General features: G+C 32.0%; 1 protein-coding gene across 2 annotated transcripts; it reads left to right on the forward strand.

Annotated features, from left to right (window-relative positions):
- Window positions 1-10,688: 10,688 nt before the first annotated feature.
- On the forward strand, window positions 10,689-22,477 carry LOC127714125 (uncharacterized). 2 transcript variants are annotated; one of them, XM_052220097.1, is made up of 5 exons: window positions 10,689-10,961; window positions 12,274-12,716; window positions 14,313-14,372; window positions 18,463-18,521; window positions 19,308-22,477. In XM_052220097.1, exons 1-5 carry the CDS (start codon window positions 10,936-10,938, stop codon window positions 19,935-19,937), a joined length of 1,218 nt encoding a protein of 405 aa, XP_052076057.1. In that variant the 5' UTR covers window positions 10,689-10,935; the 3' UTR covers window positions 19,938-22,477. The 2 variants fall into 2 exon arrangements, 1 of the variants encoding a protein (XP_052076057.1); XR_007987568.1 differs by lacking the exon at window positions 12,274-12,716.
- Window positions 22,478-23,703: the final 1,226 nt, after the last annotated feature.

Raw genomic sequence — 23,703 nt, forward strand, 5'->3', positions numbered from 1 at the left:
TTGCTGTATATAAATGATATTGGCGAAAATTTAATTTCACTGACCAGACTTTTTGCTGATGATACGTCGCTGGGATATTCCACCGCAAGCATTATAGACTAAGAGGTAGTAGTTAATCATGATTTAAACAAACTCAATGATTGGTCCAAAAATTGGTTAATGTCCTTTAACACAGATAAAACGGAAATAATGATTTGCTCAAATACTAAGATTCCAAGTAATTTAAGTTTTTCTTTCAATGAAAGATCAATATCTAACACATCAAGTCATAAACACTTAGGTGTAACTCTCTCCCAGATTGTAACAGGACTGTCAATCTTTACTAAAACCGAATATTTATATTTAGAGACTGGCTGGGAACCCCTACACAGTAGAAGGCACAGAAGAAAACTGCAATTATTTTATAAGATGTACAATGGTCTCGCTGCACAATATTTATGTGATTTAATTCCCCCAACTATATAAAGTACAACTGTTTATCCACTGCGTAATGGCAATGACTTAATAGCCGCCTTTTGTCGACTCTCCATAACAAATTCTGCATTTATTCCCTCGTCCATCAGAGAATGGAACAAACTTGATAATTCTATCTGTACACTTGATACCCTATCTAAGTTCAAACGCTCTTTGTTGAATAATACATACGAAGCAAATACTGTACCTAAGCATTTTATGTATGGTCCGCGGAAATTGAGTGTAATTTTAACACAGCTGCGATGTTCAGCCTCATTTCTAAATAACGACCTATTTGAATCAAATATAATACAAAATCCATATTGTGCTTGTGGCGCTCCGCTTGGAGATTCATTTCATTTTTTTAATTGCAATAAATACAGCGATATAAGGAACGATCTATTAACCAACATTCATCGTTTTCAAGTGACAATAAATCTACAGTTGCTCACTGAGGGTAGCCAAACTTTAACATACGAGAAAAAACAGTAAAATCTTTAAAGAAGTCTTTAAGTATATAAAAAAATCAAAACGATTCCTTGTAGTATAATTAAATAAGATATGAATAAACAAAGACACCGTCACCACAGAATTTCATTTATTTATTTATTTATTTATTATTTTTTTTTTCATATTTGTATTATTTCTTTTCTTTTCTTCTTCTCTTTCTATTTTTTTTTCTTTTTTTCTTTCTTTTTCTCAATTCTCTATCCCTTTCCTTGTTAATGGTGTTAGGCTTTTTTATTTTTTCTTCCCAGACTGTGCAAATGCCTCATTTTAGTATTACCTTTAATATATATCTTCTAAACTGTGCATGCTCTGTATATTTGTTATTGTAGTATTATGTAGGAGAAGACTTTATAAGTTGGTTAAACTTGTGTCCGATCCTTTTTGTATCTTTGTTGTAACTAAACAGTTATGAATCAAAAATGTCCAGTCTAAATATTGCATTTCTGACTTCATTTTTTTAATTTTTATATCTTCAGAATGACAAATCCCCTTTAATTAAAATAAAGACCCAAAAAATATACGTCACCCTAAAATTTACCTTTTCAGTAGTTGTCATCAAATGTAAATGCAACAATACGACAATATATGATGGTATGCAGAATTTAACTAACCATGTTACACACCTAATGATATCTTAACAGAGCATCTGTGACGAAAGAAAATACAGGATTATGTATTACAGTTCATTTCCTCAATAAGTATTCGTAAATGTCATAGCATGTTAGATTATGAACAAAAATTACTTCTTTTTAGATATACTACAGAGTAAAATTTGTATTTTATCATCTGGTACTGAATTCATATTAAAAATTTAGGATTTCTGTCTTCCGTATCCCTAATTGTCTTTATAAAGAGATCTACTATTCAGAAAATGACACCTTCATTGGGGTTTCTCTGTGTTTATAAAACTATTTAAATTTACCTCCAATGCATGTTACATACCTACCAATGTCTGAATTTTGCTCACTGCTTCTATATTTGTGTATTTTGGTAAATTTCAAGTATTTCGTCCATGAAACTAAACGAATACGTAGGCAAATGTAAACTATTATCAAAATTGCAAACATTTCTTTCATTCCATCATCTTTTATTAATCAAATTGATACTAAGGATTTTAGCAGGAATACATAAAAAAAATTATCAGTAGAACAATGAGTTCTACTGGACAACACTTAGGATTGAACGTTTTTCGGTGTAAATGGTTTACAATGTTATTTTTCAGAATCACGTTTTGCATTTTTCCTTACAATTCTCAAAACATATATTTGAAGTTATCAACCCACGACCGAGATACGCGGTTTTATTTGCAGAGCTTCCGTTACACATTACAACCTAGTGAATAGTTTTCCAACGAAGCCGATTGCTCGAAATCGGCAATTAGTTTACAGTTTCGAAGGAATAAGGGCCATGACGCTACGGCGAGCAGTATTTTATGGACAAACAATGTTATCTTTTCAAGTAAAATTCATTTTGTACAAGGAAAGCAAGCAGTGAATCGAATGCAATTGGAGTACTTTAGGTTCAACGAAAGAGAATATCTTTCAAAACAAAACTTTGGTTTCCAACATAATCAACTTTTTTTCCGATTTAATTAAGTGTCAAAAATCTGTTACTTGTCTTGTTTTGCTACTATATTGTTCTCTTTGACTTCTGTTTTGAACGCATGCTTTTTTTTAATTTTCAGTATGACAGGATTACGTATTTTATACATACAACCTAGCATGCACCTCTGAGTTAGTTTAAAAATGAATGCTACTTAAAGATTTTAATTGTTGTAATTGTCAATTTGAACCATCACTTGGGAATTCGTTGGGGTTTTTTTTTTATTCATTTTTCATGTTTTCATTTCCTTTTTCAAAAATATGTTAATAAGTGAAGTGGTATAATTTGATCACAATGAAAAAATCTAGCAACACCTCTCAGTAACTTATATCTATAACTTAATATCATTGAGAATACTTAAAGATTACAAAAAATTATATTGACATTAATGAAATGTGTTTCCTATTCAAGATTTTTTTCTATCAGATTTTATATGCACTCAGCAACAAAAGAAATACATTAATTTTATCGAAGTTTATAAATCAATTGCCTATTATGTTTTAAAAGGTTTGCATTGTGTCAAACTAAACTTCTGTAATATGCAACATCAAATTCAATGAATAGGTTAAAACAAAATCTTCTACCAAGAAACGAAAAAAATAGCTAAATTTGTGAGAAAAAAAAAATGAAGTTAGATGTATTTTTTTCACCTGAAAAAAGAACATGACTTTTATGTTAAGTTTCTTAAGAATGTAACACAGGGACCCTAAGTATGCTCTCCTGGGCTACTAAGGTAATTGAAACAGGATATTGGAAATAAAGTGTATTTGAATTTAAAAAAAAGTTTCTTTCTTGAATATTTTTGTAATGACCAGTTTGAGTTTGAATAATCTCAGACTTTTAATTTTTGACATTTTTGAATGAAATACACATTACCTCCACTAAAACGATAATTTCTATATAAACCCTTAGATTATTTTCACAGTTAAGCTTAATATATATATACCAGAGTTTTTACTATTAATTTTGGCAAAACAAGAAATTATGAAACTATTTTTTTGTTTGGTTTAGTATACGTGATACATACCTCAAATCAAATGTATATTCAACAATACGACAATATATGATGGCATGCATAACTGACTTTAAATAAAGTTAATACTAACAATGAACACTGCCTTTCCTGGATCTTGATATCTATATCTTTAACGGGAAGCTTAATACCAAAATTTATGATAAAAGAGATGATTTTTCATTCCCTATTGTTAATTATCCGTTTTTAAATGGTGACGTTCCCTTGTCACCATCTTATGGTGTTTATATATCTCAACTTGTTCGATTCGCTCGTGTATGTAACAACGTATTTGATTTCTCCAGGGCTTTCGATATCACAAACTAGTCAAAACATTTACTAAATTTTATATCGCTACAAGGACATCATTCGTAAATATAAATCAACATGCAGATATCTTATACGTTAAAGTATTTCACATCCAATATTTTATGGTAATATTCTTTACAAAGCACACAAATGTCGGCATTCACCTCAAAAGCTAACCAAACCTTTAAACAGATTTATTCGGAAGGGATATAGTTACGATACTGTTGTCAGGTCATTAAGGATTGGATATTTTGGTATTAATATTGATTCACTCATAGGGTCTTTGCATCGGAAATAAACACATTTATTCTAAAACCAGTTGTTGGCATGATACGGGTTATGTTCTTCTCATATATTTTATGATGGTATGATACTAAACCCCTAACGGGAGGGATTGTACCTGATTTTCATATGATGAAGACATAATCTTTCAAACAGTTTAATTGAGGTCTGGAGCTTACATGTCAGTAACTGCTAGTAGTCCTTTGTTAGTTTATGTATCATTGTCATTTTGCTTAGTTTCTTTTGTTACCTTTTCTGACATCGGACTCGGACTTCTTTAAAACTGAGTTTAGTGTGCGTATTGCTATGTGTTTCTTTATTCTACATTAGCTAGAGGTATAGGGGAGGGTTGAGATCTCACAAAACATGTTTAACCCCGCCGCATTTTTGCGCCTGTCCCAAGTCAGGAGACTCTGGCCTTTGTTAGTCTTGTATGTTTTTTTAATTTTAGTTCCTTTATATGTTTTGGAGTTTAGTGTGACGTCCATATTCACTGAACCAGTACATAATTTTATTTAGGGGCCAGCTGATGACCACCTCCGGTTGCGTGATTTTCTCGCTGCGTTGAAGACCCATTGGTGGCCTTCGGCTGTTGTCTGCTCTTTGGTCGGGTTGTTGTCTCTTTGACATATTCCCCATTTCCATTATCAATTTTATAATTTAACTAACCAGGTTAAACACCTAATGATATCTTAACAGAATATTTCTAATGTTTAAAATTGACTTACATCTTATGAAAATGAAAAGTTTTCTATGCATTCTACATTTTCTACGGTACACATATAATTTGAATACTAATGCTAAAAATTTAAAAAGTTGCAAAGAATGTGAAATTAGCGGCTGGTTAGTTATTCGTTTTTTTTCTACATTCAATATTCAACTGGGTGCTAGCAGTCGATTCGATATGCATATTTTCTAATTAAAAAGTAATAAAATTTGAATATTCGATAACATGAAAGATGATATTCATAGTTAAAAGCCGAGAACAGAGAGGTTGTAATATTATAACCGTTTTGTGGCCCCTTACGAGTTATCATTGATGCTCGTTATTTTGTAAAAATATGAATAGACATAACAATGGTATGCACAACAAAAAAAACTTTTCCAATTGACTTGATATTTAAATCATATTCAAGTAAAAGAGCATATGACATTGGCCAGACCTTCCAGATATTTAAGTCTTCAAAACATTAGCATAGAGGTAGCTAACAAAACACATGAATACAAGTAACATAAAGAGGAATTTATGGAAACTTTTTAGTCTTGGATAAACACAAAGGGCTGAGAAGCGGTTTGATATTAAAAATATATTGAAACGGACGTTGGGACCTTCCTGGTCTTTTAATGTCAATAAAACTTGCTAACACTAAGACAAAAGAGGGACGAAAGATACCAGAGGGACAGTCAAACTCATAGATCGAAAACAAACGGACAACGCCATGGCCAATATGAAAAAGAAAACAGACAAATAATAGTACAGATGACAGAACATAGAAAACTAAAGACTAAGCAACACGAACCCCACCAAAAACTGGGGGTGATCTCAGATGGTCCGGAAGGGTAAGCAGATCCTGCTCCACATGTGGCACCCGTCGTTGTGCTTATGTTATTACAAATCCGGTAAATAGTCTAATTCAGTACGTCACATTCGTGAAAAGTGAAGGGTATTGTAGTTACGACATAAGGAACATATCCGATATCATCTGTGAAACGGTTATTCCATAAAGGTCAACCAACTCGTGATGGCGTCCGTAAAATTTACGAAGGGATGATTTCAACTTCACCATTTGGAACTCTTGGTATAAGAGCTTCCTTGTGAGCAGCAATCCTCTATCAGGGAAATCAAGATAGGAAATTCAAGCCCGGGAATATCGTATCAATTGGGAGATATATACTCCGTATGCAGGTGCTGCTGGAATATTGCTACATAGAAATGGAAAGTTCACAATTGGGAAGCTGAAATTATCTCTTTTGTCGTAAAGTTATGTTTTTAACCGACCCTCATTGTCAATTTCTAGATGTAAGGCAAGATATGAGGCAGACTTATCTGTATCTGTAGTATCATTTATCTCTAGTTCGATGGGATAGATTCGTTCAACATAGTCACCAAATTTTGTATTATTTAGTGAGAGAACATCATCTATATAGCGGAACGTAAAGTTAAAGGATAATGCTAACTTCTTAACTTTCTTCCTTAGAAGTTCCTGTATGAAGTCAGCCTCATAATTATAAAGAAATAAGTCGGCAAGAAGAGCTGCACAATTTGTTCCCATTGGAATTTCGACAGTCTGTTGAAAAACACGTCCTCCAAACGTAAGAAACATGTCAATCAAGAAATCAAGCATCTTGATAATGTTAGTTTCAGAGAATTATAAAGTATAGATACATTTCATATCAAAAAAATTACCAAGAAAATATCTTCGACATGTACGTAGCGCTGAATGTGTCACTTTGCAATACATATTCATTGAAAATTAAACCAAGAGGGCCCCGGGCAGCGCAATGACTAGATATTTCCAATCTTTCAATCTTAAATATATATATATATAAATATATCAAAAAAGAGGGTGCCGTTCCTCAAGCACCTGTGCGAGGGACTTTCAGTGTCACTACTATACAAAAGAAAACAAATATCAATGGAAAAGGACTGGATGCGTTAGATAGACCTCCATTTAATAACAATCATCATCAAATTTAGCATAGAGAAAATTCAGATATAATAATTAAAGATTATATTGTGGAAAATATTTTGTCTTCAATATGAATGCAGGGCTCTACGTGCCAGTTTGATATTCAAAATACATTGCAACAGGCTTGAATATAACAGTTAGAAGTTTGGTTCCAGTTACTTACATATCGAATATTAAATGTTTCTCGGAGGTATCTGTATTCATACCTAGTCTTATTATTACCCATATGAAAGACCAGGAAGTCTCCGTTAGTCTTTTTCGATATATTTTACATTTCAAACTTGAACTTTGAGTCCTGCATACATACTTTGTATCGAAGACAAAACAATTACGGAAATGTCCTTTTTTACTTTTTATATCTATTTATATTTTCAAATATTGCTAGATTGTCCGTTTGGTTTTGTTTTTTAAAATGTTAGGTTTTAAAAGTACAACTACGATTGCATTTTAATGACAAAAATATTTATTATTAAAAAAAGAAAATTGTAATGTACGTAAGGTTTTATCATCAAGGACAACGAGAAATAATGATAACATGTAGAGGTCACAAAACGATTGTGTACATCTCTTTTTACTCCTTTTAAGTATTTTCGCCACTCTAGATTTATACTTTTTGTCAGATATTTGGAATCCTCTAGTTTTATCCATTAGGTACCAACAACCATTTTTGCCGGCTATCCCCTACTATTCTGTACATAATGTTATTGCATACAGTTTAAAAAGCCATTTTTCGAAAATCTTATTAACTCCTTGTGATGTTTTCACAGTTTTTGAAAGAAAAAAGGTACCAAAGCTAAACGTATGAAAAATCTCAAGAGAATAAACTCCCGCCAAATTTGCAGTTGTTTATATCTCAAAAACAAAGACACTGACCTTTCATTATTTTCTGCTTTTTAGGTTCCGTTATTTATATACTATCAATTTACAACAGTCTTGTAAAAAAGCTTGTCATTTTGAAACAGAGGAGCGAACATCCTTAAATTACTACATGTACTACTATCGTTTTTTAAATAAGTTATCGAATATTCAAATTTTTTATTAGTTTAACTAAGAAAAGTTGAATACCGAAATGTCTGCTAGCAGATGGTTTGATATTGAATATCAAAAAACGAATAACCAACCGGACACTAACTTCACATACATACAGTTGCAGTAACTTTACTTATCTTGATTAATTGAAAACTTGCTTGTTCAGTAATGTATGCTCCGACTTACAAATCTTTCGGTTCTTTTAAACTTGCTTGTTTAGTGAGCAATTGAGAGGTCAACTTTTAATCAAACGAAAATACACATTCATAGATATGTGGTTGCATTTCTCTTTAATTCTTTAAATAATTTTGACCTTAACTTAAAAGATAGTGAACCGTTTAATTTAGAAAAACAAAAATACGCAACATAATTCATACTTTACTTCCGACATCAGTCATTCTTTTCTTACTTATCGTACCTACTAAGCATACATGTACATATTTATGTTTTCGTTAGGATGATTGAACATGATTCCAATTCAATTATCTTCTGTTTAGCATAAAAAATTACCTGAATGTTATATAAGTATGTCTGAATGGTCGTATACCTTAGTGGTTGATATCAAAAGTCCGGACGTTTCTGATAGCTATCTCCATAATATTGGCGACGTTGCAGTGTTAAAATTTCATAATCCAAAATGGCGTATTGTAAAAGATGTGACCTATCACATATAAAAAATAGCTGTTTGACGACAAAGCTCACGTGAACGTCAAGGAATGAACAATGAAATAGTTATGTATTACAAAACCTTACAGGGAAAGTAGAAGTAGTGTCGAAAAATATTGCAATAACATTTCTTTAAGCGTTCACTTAACTTTTGTAGACGATGTATTTAATTTAACTTTTAAACCCAATCCCTACTTGATTTATTGAGTGATATATATTAGACTATGCAGGTTTATTTTCCATTACGTCATCTTACACAGGTAATTTGTTAACTCGTTCGATTAAATTACAATAATAATGACACTATGTCTGTTATATGGTACTGTGAATTCATTATTATTCGTTGGATACCAATTTTCGTGGATTTCGTGGGTACAGGTGAACCACGAAATTAAATGTTCAACGAATGACAAATTTTCTGTAGGCATGTATGCAGGTTTTGTCAAAACCACGAAATTAAATATCCACGAACATGCAAGTTTTCCTTAATCCACGAAAATTGGTACCCACGAAAATAAATGAATCCACAGTATACTAAAAAAAAAGTATGATGAAGTAGGGTACCTGGTGTCATCGCTTCTCATCCATATCACAACTATCCAATTTCTCATTTCGAATTCACCATATTCAATTGAATGAGATTGACGTATGATTTGTCGTCATTAGGTCATACTATGATACATGCATAGCAGGAGATGCTCGCGGTTTCGCTCTTTGTTATGTTTTGTTTGTTGCCTTATGTTTGATTTTGTCAGTTTTTATGGACTTCCCCTTTTTGAATTTGTCTTGGAGTTCAGTATTTTTGTAACTCTTTGTTACTCTGTCTTTTTTATCGGTTTGTGAGCTTTGAACATCAGTAAACTATCATTGCCACAATTAAAACAGTTTCAACAAAAAAAAAAAAAAAAAAAAAACCGAGGTCAATATGCTTATGACTAATTATACATTTTTCAAGCTTAAAGGTAGACTAATCTCTTTTAAAAACTGCATACTGTAGAATGTCAATATTAGATTGCAGATCTAAAAGAATAATGATATTGTGTATTCGTTCAATTTTTTAATTTTTGAACTAATTCGATTAAAAGGCTGGAATGAACAAGTTAAAATCTAAATATGTGAATGGCCATTAAAAACGAATATATCTGTTAAATTTGTACTTTGTATTCTTGGAAAAACCCCCAAAAAATCATTGAAACGTCTACTTTGTATAATTGACAAACAATTAAAAAAAGTTCGTGAAATTGGTTTGTTTATGTGTCATATATTTGTTTTTCGTTCATTTTTTGTACATAAATTAGGCCGTTAGTTTTCTCGTTCGAATTATTTTACATTGTCATTTCGGGGCCTTTTATAGCTGACTGTGCGGTATGAGCTTTGCTCATTGTTGAAGGCTGTACGGTGATCTATAGTTTTTAATTTCTGTGTCATTTGGTCTCTTGTGGAGAATTGTCTCATTGGCAATCATACCATATCTTCTTTTTTTTTTATATAAACCGCGAAAATAAATAAAATAAAATAAAGACAACCTCTGACATAACGTATAGGAATAAAACAAAAAAGGGTAGTCTGAGCAGTGATATGTTGCTATTGAATATAATTAGCTGCAAAGGTGTTGTATTTTTGGAATGTTGATTCAAAAGTTTATTCGCAAAATGTGTATATTGCTAGCTATTTATTTTTTTTACTAACAGATACTATGTACGAAAATCAAGTTTTGAAACAAATCAACACTTAAATTACGGTAAGAAATATAATTTAACAGATTGTATTTTAAAATCGAATTTCAATTTTGAGTTTTGCGTTTTGGCAAGATTTTAATACATGCATAAATCATGTAAATATGATATCTTTAAATATCTTGGTAAATGAAAGAAAATATGGCAAAAAGAGTTACAGTAGTGTAAGACTGTTGTATTGTTTTTTTAAATTTTAGTCATGCAGTGTAAATTAAACTTAAAAAATATAAACCACTACTTTAAGATAATTTATATTTTAGTTGTTAACACTCTTTTAAAACGTACAATAAATTCATATTTGATTTTTCATCGATTAACGATACATAAACTGGCACATGAATGCTACCTTTTTATTCATGTTTTCCATTTAAATGTGTAGTACACATATATAGTGTTCTCATGAATATTTACATAACGTACATTGGATAATCAACATTTTAGATTGTATTTAGTAATTGATAAAGAAACTGCCACTTAGTAACCTTAATAACATTGTCTTTCACTCATTATCTACACAATGAAGGTTGAGAGTTAAAAGTTGTTTTATTTTATGGATATTAGACAAAAACGAAAGTTGTTTCATTACTTTTGTCAACATGATCCGTTTACAACATATTCGACATTGTGATTACTCCGGTTAATTGAAATGTCCACAACAACGAATCTTATGATGTAAGTATAAAACGATTAAAAAAAATTGAAGAATAGCACACATTTTACGGGCACACATCTCTAAAAGAATCTCTCTTTAGTTTGTCTCACTCTGACTACATACGTCGTAATAAGGTTCTGCATCATTTCATAATTCTTATATAACGTAACAGCTCAATTGATAAGTATAGTTTGCATTTCTGTAAATATAGACAATGCAATTTCCCATAGGAACTCCTTTTACGGCTAAAAATGTACCACTTTTACTGTGAAGTTTCGAAAACAAATTATATCCTAGAATGAAAAGCTCATATGCACTACAATTTTATTCAAAGGTCAAAATATAGGGCTGTGCGGCATATTTTCAACATTTATATGCCCCGAACTTCTAAGAGTTTTAACCTGTACTTAAATTCTGAACTACCCCTACCTTCATTCTTGGTCTCCCTAAGAATTCAAGGTTGCCGCTATATTTTTTTTATTTATACTGGTAACATTCCCAAGTGATGTCTCTATGAGATGAAACATAAAGATCATATCTGGAAACCAGTACGTAAACAACACAATTTATCTATGAATACTATATATCCCCCCAAAATAGGCGTGGTTTGTGAAATAGCTGTAATTACAAAGTACAACCCACAAGGACCAAACCAATAATTAAGTTTTTATCCGTAATAATACAATACAGAATAATTTATAAAACTGGAATAATTTCGGTCTTCTGAGTCTCTCTATATACATGATATATTCTGGCAAAACCGAAAGTCCAAGATTTTAACGTTTTTTTGGAGGAACACGACGGGTGTTGCATGTGAAACAGGGTCTGTCGACCCTTCCGGAGCACTTGCAATCACCCTAGATGTCAATGGGGTTCATGTTGCTCAGATTTTATTGTTTACCAAGACATTAGCGGTTCGTTGTCGACTAATGAGGTTTAACGTCTCTTTGATAGCGTTCGCCTCTCTTTTTATAAATTTTGAAGGTTCAAATATGATATAAACTGTTTTTAAATGCATGTGTTAGATCTTTAATATCTTTCTAGAATCATTCTTTTCAAATGGGTTCAGCACAACTTTAGTTAAATGAATGAACCAACAATCCTGCATGTTTTATAGCTCTTAACATTGGTGTTTAACCTTTCTTATGAAATATACGAAAAGCACTATAATCACGTTCTAATTCAGTAAGCGTGTTTTATTTTCTTTAACGCGCATGACGCAATTAAAAGAAAACTATATCATACCAAATACATTTTACATATACATGAGCCTTTCTAATTCCTAAAACAATGTAAAAATAAATACAAATAAGGGGATGTGGTATGATTTAGATTTGTAGATGGAGTTCCAATTGTTGGTCACGTCAGATCTATGATATATTATTATCGAGGCCAGAGGAAACAAGCTGTCAAAGCATTTATGCGTGCAACCCACAATACAGGAGTGACATGTTTTGGAGTTTTGGGAAGAGCTCTAACTGATCCTCCAGAATCAATTACAGACATTGTTGCAGGACCTGTTGCAGGAGGTATCATAGGAGGAATATGTGTTGATGCATTAATAAGTGCATTCAATTTAATGTGCTACGGATATGTCAGTTATGCTAAAAAGTTGATGAATCGGAACTTTAAGGAAAACGATCTTTTAGATTTAGGAAAATTGACATTCAAAGACGGAATGATTGGACTATCAGCCTTTCTAGTATACATGATTGCTACGCACGTCGAAAAACAAAATGAAATAAACGGTCATATTTTAACGGATGAAACTAAAGGTATTAATGAAAAATATTATAATTTGAAAGCTTTCCTACAATTTACAACCTCCTACCTTTTCGTTGCGTCTAGGAAAACGAAATGCAAAAAAAAAAAAAGAAGACGACAAAAACACTACATAGAAAACTAAAGACTGAACAACATGAACTCAATCATAAAATAAGGTGATCTTAGGTGCTCCGGAAGCGTAAGCATATGCTGCACCACTAGTGGCATCCGTTGTGTTGCTTTTTTAATTGTAAATATTCATTTGGTGACGTCACAATTTAGGAGGAAAAGAGGAAGGGTTTGCATTTACGACAATTTGAACATATGTTTGGCCATCTGTGACACATACATTCAAAAACGGTCGACCAACTCAAGACGGCGTTCGTAAAACTTTCGAAAGGATGACTTCAAATTCAGCACCCATAAATCCTTCGTCAAAAACTTCATTGTAAACAGCAACTCTACATATATATATTAAGAATTTCGTAATAGCAATTACAAGCTTTGAAATATCGTAACAACTTGAAATATATACTCCATATTTAAGCCTTCTTTGCATCTTGGAAAATGGAAATAGAAAGTTCACACAATTAGAAAGTTGAAATCATTCATTCTGTTGTAAAGTTTTAATCTCAACCGACCTTCATTTTCAATTTCTAGAAGTAAGGCAATGCATGAAGCAGAAGTGAGATAATATAAATATTTTGTGCCATAGTTCCAGTTGTATAAGATTAATCGTTTGTACAAACTTTGACATGGTAACATTTAAGGATATCTTAATTAACAATTGTACAACACTTACTATTTCTATCCGATACAATTTGTTATTATTACCGAATGCTTACAGATTTAATTTACGCATTAGTCCAATCGCATCCTACATGAGGGGTAAGGAAAACATCAAAAGTGTTAGTTTTTAAAGAAAAAGATAATTGTTCTTTTCTGATACAAACTGATTTTGTATAACATCAGAAAATTTTACCGTACATCAAATTTGTATAAGCCATTTTGTGTGTTAAGAATAAAACAATTGAAAAGAAAACCAATATAATGGGCTAAACATTTCACAGTACACAGTACAAGAAATTAAACATTGAAGAAGAAAAACAAAATCAGGCATGCATTAAAACTGTAAAACATGGAAGAAACTCATGTGTTATTATTTCAAATAAATATTAATTTACATATCTTTTACTAGATTTTCTGAGACACTGCTTGGTGCATTAAAAATCAACACAATAGTCGAATGAATATATCCAGAACAATAGTCTTTTTGAACAAAGTTTACTGAATGCTGATATTTTACTACAAATATACATGTGATGTCATTGATTATGAAACGGGTTTCTAAAAAGAACCTTTCGAAATACGTTTGGGACCAGAAGGTTAAAAAACATATATCCTAAACGTTTACAAACAAATTATGACCAAAGAGAACCAATTATTCATATCAAAAACGTTACTTCGAAAAAGATGTTACCTTTCATTGGTATAATGAATTTAGATAAACTGAAACAATTATTTTAACATGTGTAAATACAATGTATAATTTAATAAGCTAATCGATGATATTATATGAAATATTTTCCCCCATTTATGTTGGACAGGCCACGGCACCGAAATTAAATGTTACTCAAATGTATGTGAAACACAAGTAATTACAAAAGGTAATTCTTAATTTTAGATTTTTTCCCTTCAAAACCTTTTAGGCCACACCAATTTAATTTCTTTTTCTATAGATTTTTCCACCGCAGAAATTAGGGCGAGCGAGCGGTTTGAAAATTTTAATAAAAAAATAATTAATTTGCCAATTTTTGGTGCGAAGCTTAAAAAGTAAAGGCGAGCGATTATATTTTTTTTTGTAAAGATAAAATCATAGGTTCTGACAATATTGATCAAAACAAGATGGTATGGAACTTGATTTACCACTTGTACTTTCACATTTCTTTAATTTATCAACTGCTGAATTGGTTTTTTCCTGTTCACCAAAATGCCACTTTTAATTGCAACATATTAATGACTTCTTGTATAACTGTTACTTTCTGAGGACATCAGATCTTGAACTGAATATTTGAATAATTACTTCAACTGCCTTAAATAATCTACATTGATGTCTTTCCTCCTTCCTCGGACATGACTTATAACTAGCAACATGGCGGGTTTCTTGTTAGTAGCAGGAACTGCTCATCCTTTCCGAACGTCTGAGTTCACCCCAGTTTTTAGGGGTTCGTGCTGTTCGTTGTCGAATGAGATAGCTCTCCATCCAAGTCACAATGTATTTACCACTATCGAAGTCTTATCCCTCTATACATCTTCTCTATACAGGTATAAACCCCATATATAGAGTTTGTTCTCAACCTGTTTAAAGTAAACAATAATAGGTCAAAATACGGCATTCAACACAGAGCCTTGGCTCTCACCGAACAGCAAGCTATAAGGCCCCCAAAATGACTAATGTAAAACAATATTGCAGTTGAATGCAACACTTCTTCTCTTTCTACGTCCTTAATTCAAATAAATAATCGGCATGATTTGGTGAATAATCGTCCTTGACATTGATGAGAAATTTGTGTTAATGCTCGAAACAGTTTAAAGAGTCGCAATTTGACGTTGCCTAAACGCTCTGCCGTTCGCTTTTTTACCTATTTTTTAATGTTTACATAAAACAAAAACGGCGCGGGAAATTGACACGATTACTTTTCCGGATGCAGGAAGCGGGAATATTTAAAAATATTTTTTTCTTAACGAACGGGCGGGCAGGTACATCGAACATAGGATTAAATTTGCGTGGCCTAAGCAATCGTATATTGATATTCCTGTTATTTCTTTATTAACTTCACCAACTTGTATATGTGCTTCAATCTATAACAATCAAATATAACACAAACACTGAACTCATGGACAGATTAAAAAAAGTGGAAGTCCCCAAAAACAAACACAATCAAACGGAACAAGTGAAAAAGAACTGCCATGTTCGTGACTGATGAGTACAGGCGTTAACCCGAGACAAAGTCACACGACCGAAAGAAATATAACAGCACGAAGACAAATAACAGGGAAATAAAGTAAAATAAAAAGATACACAGCTTCAGCCTCAGCATCTTGAATCTAGTATTATTTTTGAAGTAGGCACTGAATATTTATCTATGGTACTTTCCGAGGAACGTTTTAGAAAACAAATGAGACATTCTTTGAAAAAAACCAGGCTAATCATTTTTCTTTGCGCAGACACCGATGACGTTTTACAAAGAAGGCCTGTTTAATATTAAAAATCTGCGTATACGAAAAGCATAAAAAGGTTCAGAGGGTCATCTTACATTTGTTTGTATGCGGATAGCTATTTGTCAACCCCATTTTGCTGTTCCCTGTTGAACATTTAGACTGTTCGGATGTCTAAACTAGAGGCTCTAAAGAGCCTGTGTCGCTCACCTTGGTCTATGTGCATATCAAACAAAGGCCACTCTCCAACATTGTAGACGAGAATAGACTTCATGACAAAAATCTCTATTTTGTTAATCTTGTATTATTGATCTTTTAGTCTGTTTAGTTTCTCTCTATCTTCTTTAATTTGTGCTCAAAACACAAAAGAGGGTAAAAAAAAATCCTCATTTAAGGGCAATCACTCCTATGAAGAGTGGCAGTCTACTAACTATATCGGCAAAATTTGACTTGCTGATCATTTTTGTGATTTAAATTGTTAATTTATCTATTATAATTTAAATCATATAAGCATAACGGAAAAAATGTTTCTCTCTAAATATCATAGTTTTCGTGATAATAGACAAAAATGAAAAAAAAAATGGTAAAATTTGTCATTTATGGGCAATAACTCCTATAAGAATTTGTCTAACAGTTTTGAAGAATATGGACAATTGGAAAAGCTCATTATTCTGAACATTTTTGCTCGTTCAGATTTTCTCTATTTATAATGGTTCAACAAATATTAAACAAAACTTGCATTTTACCCCTATGTCCTATCTTTAGCCACGTCGGCCATGTTGGTTGGTACTTTGAACGACAAAATTATTTAATATCTCCCTGTGTGACGTCAAACACGCGATTCTACGCCAGTACTTAAAACCTTCCATCCTTTATGGGTGGATTTTACATAGATAAATAAAATCGTATAATAAAACAGCAAAATGAGGATGTTAAATTTGATGTATGCCTTTTTGTGCTTCTTTGTTACATTTGTTTGTTTTTAATGTGATCAAGATGATAAAAAAATGTTGACTGCTGTACCCCTATGTTTGACATTTTTACCTATTGTGTCTGTTTGTTTTGTTCACGCACCGTTGTCAATATAATGGAATTTGATGCGACTGTCATACAAGTGAGAGGTTTAGCTAGCTGTAAAACCAGGTTTATTCCACCATTTCCTTCTTAAGAAATTGCCTGTACCAAGTCAGGAATATGACAGTTGTTATCCATTCGTTCGATGTGTTTGAGCTTTTGATTTTGCCATTTGATTAGGGACTTTTTTTTTTAATTTTCCTCGGAGTTCAGTTTTTTTGTGATTTTACATTTTTGGTAGGCAGGGTCATCAGACATATTTTTTAAACTAAATACCCTAATGATGATTGTGGACAAATTTGGTTAAATTTGTCTCAGTAGTTTCAGAGGAGAAGATTTTTGTAAAAGATTACAAAAAATTTCAAAAAATTGTTTAAAATTGACTATAAAAGGTTATAACTCCGTAAGGGACTTATTTGTAGATCCTACTTTGCTGAATATTATTGCTGTTTACAGTTTATCTCTATCAATAATAATATTCAAGATAATAACCAAAAACTGCAAATTTTCTTAAAAAAGCCAATTCAGGGGCAGCAACCTAACAACGGTTTGTCTGATTTGTCTGAAAATTTCAGGGCAGACATATCTTGACCTGATGAACAATTTTATCCAATCTGATTTGCTCTAAATGCTTTGATTTCAGAGATATAAGCCAAAATATACATTTTGATTTACTTTGGCCCAGTAGTTTCAGAGAAGATTTTTGTAAAAGTTAACGACGGACGACGGACGCCAAGTGATGAGAGAAGATCACTTGGCCCTTTGGGCCAGGTGAGCTAAAAATGAGTAGGCATTATGGAAAATTGAAAGTTTATTCTGTTTGCAAATTTATTTGGGACTATTAATAAACTTGCGCCGTTTGTACGATGCGGTGTTACCCATTCTTTCAAATTGTCATCGTTTTATACATATAATTTTTATTTGTTTATTAAATGTTAGAATAGATGAATATTCTGGACTTCCACATTAAATATGCAAACGATTTCTTGTGTTTTGATTACTCGTTAAGATAACAGAATAGTCTTCTGAACTGTATTAAATAAACCGATTTTGTCCTATTCCTATGGCTGAATGTGGATTCATATGGCCGGTGATGCATGCATAGTAGGAGACGCTAAGATTATTTACCTGTCTGCGCAACCAGTCTCGCATGTTTTGAAATTCAGTTGATTATCTAAATGATAATGTGTTGTTGAACAGCGTGTCTGTTAATATTTAATTACTAACATGTATATAAGAGGAGACAATAATTTCATTCAGAATATACAAATTACGTAAAGGACAAATCCCCAAAAAAAACTCAAAACCCTAAAAGGAGCCACACCAGATGCGTCGACAAATTAAGTACCGACTACTTAGTAGGCCTAATTTTTTCATATGTGTAACAAAAATAATAACCTTGCATATCAAATGTATAAAAATAATTTATTAAATTGAGGTAGGTTTGTTTTCTTTTATTTGAAGAAAGCGGTTATTCCAGAGATTTAGGAAATGTCGTCCTGCCATTACTTTTCGAAAAAACGGTACGTATATTAAACTATTCTACTCTTATTATACTTATCTAGTATTAAAAACGAAATTCTGAAGTTGACAACAAAATTTAGAAGCAAATAAGAAACAAGTAATACCAGAAGTTTGATCTTTATGAAGCTAAGAATGCAATACTAATTCTAAATCAAAGGATGTATATTTTAATTTTTGTACATAAAATTAAAGAAACGTAGCAACTTAATACTGCTTAAAGCTGACTGCATACTTATCTAAGTATACGAAAAAAACACTTTATAAGTTCCTGCGTCCGAATCGCTTTTCTGAATTAATCTTTATCAGGAACGCGCAAACCGTACTTTTGAAAGCCAATAATGTATAGATATCTGAATACATGAGGAGTTTTATGGCCAAAAATCAAATAAAAGGTTAGCAAAATTAATCATTTTCCTCTGCAAAACAACTATTCAGACAGTAAAGAGGAACACTCATAATATATTGCAAGGATACAATACAATTTAAATGTAATAAGAGATATTGCTACAAAGATAATAACCATTACAGAGATGATGATAAAGAATGAAATGATTAAAATTATTAACATTATTCTATACAAAATTCGATAGATACCAAAGAGAAATTCAAAAATAATAAGTCTAAGTAAAAATGACAACGCTATGAAAAAAAAAGACTTCAAAACGATGCCGTTCAAACAACCAATAAAAAATACTACATAGAAAATTAAAAACAAAGTAACAAGAATATAAACAGTATATGAAAATGAAGATACACGTTTAACTATTATATTGTTTCATTTATAGCAAGAAGTTAAAAAAATTAAAGTAGACAACATTTTGCAATTAAAACCTGGAGATCATATCGTGTATGAAAGAAGGATCAGTGAGAAGTCACATTTATATGATCATCACGCTATAGTCGGGGAAGTACTTCCTGAAGAGGGCAAATACACAGTATACGAACAATCAGCACCGTCTAATAAGAATGAATTAAAATTAACGGGGAAGGCATCGATCAAAGAAATTGAAAAGCGTTTTGATAATAAATCATTGTATAAGATAGATCACGGAAAAACAGCTTTGTCGAATTATGAAGTTCAGAAAATGGCGCATTTCATTTGTCATCATGGCTCTCATCTAGACTTTATGAAAACCTACAATTTGCTTTTTAATAACTGCGAACACTTTGCAAATTTCTGTGCAACAGGGCAACGGGAGAGCTATCAAATTCAACAATCTACTGTAGTAGGAATTAGCCGTGACATATTTGGTATATTCAGATTTTATTACTACCAATTATATGCAATTTGGTACTTTATGAAAATTATCTTTTCCGTTTTTAAAAGTTGTATACAAATTATAGTTACAGTCTCTAAAGGTTTGATCAGAAAGATTAATCAGAAAAAGCGTAATCACAATGCATCAGGCTTGTGAATGCTAGAATAATGAATTAGACCAAAAAATATAGAGCAGAAAGACACATACACAATTGTCAAACTATTAACCAAAAATCAAACCGTCCCTGATACCCAAGATACATTAGACATCCGACAATTTGACAATATTTAATTCAAATCTGACTGTTGAAGGCCTCACTGTGATTTTGAGATGAAGAACAGCTTTTTGTGTTTTTTTGCTGTGCAAAGAATTTCTGTCATGAATGGACACCCCATATCCTGTCTTTTCTCTTTAGTTATAACCCTAGAACGTACCAAATTCAAAAAGAGGTTCATGTAAATTGATATTCCCGAATCCGCATGAAATAATCATTCTAGGAAAAAGAATAGTATTTAAAAAAAAATGTACACTTTAATATGGTGCTGGTGATTTCAAGATAAGAAGAAAAAATAGTATTTTGAATCAGTGATAGCAGGATATAAGAAATTAATTGAACTTTTGATATGCACTTTGCATAACTAGTTGGCGTTCTACAGGGTTGATGTTTTGTTATTTATCAATGAAATAAAAAGTTAATGTCTAAGAGTGAAAATGAAAAGACCTAGTTAAATTATACGTGTTTGAATGGGGGAAAATAGTGTTTTCTGTTCTCTTTTAGTAATTAAACGTTTATAAAAAACGGTAAAATTGAGAAAAAAATCTACAATAATTAAGCGATGTTTTCCATCAAAATAAAACTATTTAGACAATTGTCTAGACCGCAGGGAAGGCGTTTAATTTTAAACAAGTTTTAAAATTATTATAGAAGTCTAACAACAAAAGTAATATGATAAGTTGCCAAGTGACGAAAATTGCAAAGAAACTAATGAAAGACTTTATCCGTTATTACAACTTGTGTATCAAATGCATTCAATTTGTTTGTGTTTCTTCTTGTAAATAATACTGACTAAAGGCATGTGATTACTTGTGATATGTTTGTTGAAAGGTTTTCCTGACGGCTCTGTATAATAATGATGAATTAACTTTATAATTTGTATAATATTGTTATGTAAATGTAATTTTGTATTATTAGACATGTAAGATGACGCACCAAACTTATCTGTGGTTCATGTTTTGGAATTTTGACATTTGTTCTAAGGTCAAACTTTTTTTATATTCAAACAAATGCAATTATATTAGCGTAAAGAAACACATCGCTAATGAGGATGTCTGGCTTCACTATAAATGATTTCACTGTTAGTCAGTTTGGTTTAGGATATTATTTCAATGTCTTATATTACGACATTTATTTTTGTTTTCTTTTTGTATGAAAAGAAAATTGGTAACCTATAGCTGTTAACTTCTATGCAATTTGGTCTCTGGTGGAGAGTTGTCTCATTAGCAATTATACCACATCTTCTTATTTTTATATCCACTGCACAAAGCAAACATGAATACATGTCCATAGGACACAATTACACACTCACACTATCGTATTCCCCTGTTCGGTGAATCACGAAAGCTGAGCCAAATCTTTATTTGCATCATAATGAAAATGTTTACTAGGTGTTAAGTAATGTGACCATAACTTCTTGGTAAACTACCTTGACCAAAAACTGTCAGCTGATACTGGACGACGTTTCCATATCAACTAATCGTCTCGTATAGACCATGACATAACAACAAATGCAGAAGTTAGGTATTACAATTTTAGTTTAACATAACTTTAATTGATCTTTACTCGTGTTATTTCTTTTTAGACTGTTCATCCTAATTCTCTTTATCGGTCATGTAATAGGGTTTGCTCCCTTTTTCTATATTGTTTATTTCCCCTACTTTTCGAAGTACGGGACTTAGGTAACCCCCCCCCCCCCCCCCCCCCCAAAAAAAAAGAAAAAAAACCCCACGAAAATCAGTTGTCCAATTTCATTATTATATGTTATTGGTAAGACAATCAACGGCAAACACGATTGTTTATCGATTGACTCTATTTCGTTTTATATATTTTTTTAAATATCACGAAATATTATTGCATTCAATATAATAATGAAAAGGAGACAAAAAGGATAACCACATTTAAGGTATGTTTGGTTTGAAAAAGGTATGACCTACAATGTTGTCAGCTAATGCAACATGTATTAAAGTAAAGAGTTAAAGCCATAAACCGTCGTGCATGCTTATCAACTTTTCTTTGAAAGATCTTTAACGAAATCCAACATTAAAGAATAATCTTATATTCAATAGATTGATTATAGATTAGATTATAGCATCACATGTTCACAGGAATTTCGTTTTTGATATATAACATTGGATCAATTTCACAATACATAAGGAAAGCTTTAAGTGTCGTTGGTAAAAGAAGGCCGTTGATATTCGATTCAAACTATTTTCCTGTGATGGCGTGTATTGTATTTCGTATAGTAATTCGGGTCTGATCTTTCAATGATGCTGGTTTCCTGAGCTCCTCAAATATGAAACCATTTGTGTTGATTCCAGTTATGATGTCCGATCTTTTTATATTCAACGGTAGTACATTTCTAAATTTTAGTTCATGTTTAATTAAGATATACAAGAAGAATAAATTTGTGAATTCATAATTATATGTTTCATTTATAAGCCATGCTGTTTCCTCGTAATATTTCCGGTCTATTTTGCAACCATATTTCAACAAAATGAAAGTTGCGATATGCCGACGTGTCCTCATTCCATAATATAAGGGAGATAATCCATGAACATCCTTACCGTTGACGATTGTACCACACTTTAAAAGATGTTCCAAAAATTTTGTTTCCTTCTCTTAAAACTTCTAAATATTCATCAATTTGAAACATCCCATTTCTTAAACAATAGTAAAGTGGAGTCTGTCCTAGTGAATCTTTGATATTAATATCCCCACCTGACTTTAAAATGACCTTCACTGTTTCTAATGTCCCCGCACTACAGGCGATATGCAAGGGTCTTCTGTCATTTGGCAGTGATAGGTTTATGTCGGCACCGTGTGAAATTATAAATGACACGATGTCCGTGTGACGGCTTTCAATCGCACTTAACAGTGAACATTTCGGACACGTTAGCTGTAAAATGTTTTTATTTCGTTTTTCTGTCTTATTGACAACCGCTCATGAAAAATACAAATATTTTAGAAAACAATTATGTTTAAAAAAATGTTTGCAAGGTCGTGAACTTTCCACTTTCTTTTATGTTGTAATGACCTTCAATACAGATACAATGACAATGGATTCGGTCGAGGATTATGCCAGGCAATGGGCTAAACACGAGAAAGAAGACGTAGATACTCTTTCCGAATGGATTAAGGCTGTAAGGTCGTTGATACAAATCAGAATTAAGAAACTAAATGGGTCTATCAATACCCATGCTACGTCAATCTTTAAAGACCCAAATGTTGCAAAACACTTGTCCTACCTCCGTGACAAATATGTTGTTGTCCCCGCAGATAAAGCCACAAACAACATCATTTTTGTGTGTAAATTTCATTACATAAACTGCTTGATAAATGAATTAGGTATTGACAATTCACTTGGAAACTCAACATATGCCCTCACGACACTTACCAAAGAGGAAATCCTGGATAATCATAGATCTGTTCTATGTTCCATTGGAATTTCAACCAAAGATGAAGAACTGGATCTTCCATCACTGTATTGTTATATTGCTGGGTCTTCCAAGTGCTCCACGAAACCTCTTTCTAAATTATTAACATCTATTTTATCAGCAATCAAAGCCGGGCTTCAAAGTTATTGTGAAACTGCCTATTCTAGAGATGGCGTGAATCAGATGTGGATACAAAAAAATTCCAAAGATC

Source organism: Mytilus californianus, unplaced genomic scaffold (assembly GCF_021869535.1).
Source record: "Mytilus californianus isolate M0D057914Y unplaced genomic scaffold, xbMytCali1.0.p SCAF_9, whole genome shotgun sequence".
Taxonomy (NCBI): Eukaryota; Metazoa; Mollusca; class Bivalvia; order Mytilida; family Mytilidae; genus Mytilus; species Mytilus californianus.

Coding starts and splice junctions, on each gene's coding strand:
- LOC127714125 (XM_052220097.1), top strand. CDS start 10,936: ATGTCCACAACAACGAATCTTATGAT. Junction 10,962..12,273: donor ACAACAACGAATCTTATGAT/GTAAGTATAAAA, acceptor GGTATGATTTAG/ATTTGTAGATGGAGTTCCAA. Junction 12,717..14,312: donor TTTAACGGATGAAACTAAAG/GTATTAATGAAA, acceptor TATGTTGGACAG/GCCACGGCACCGAAATTAAA.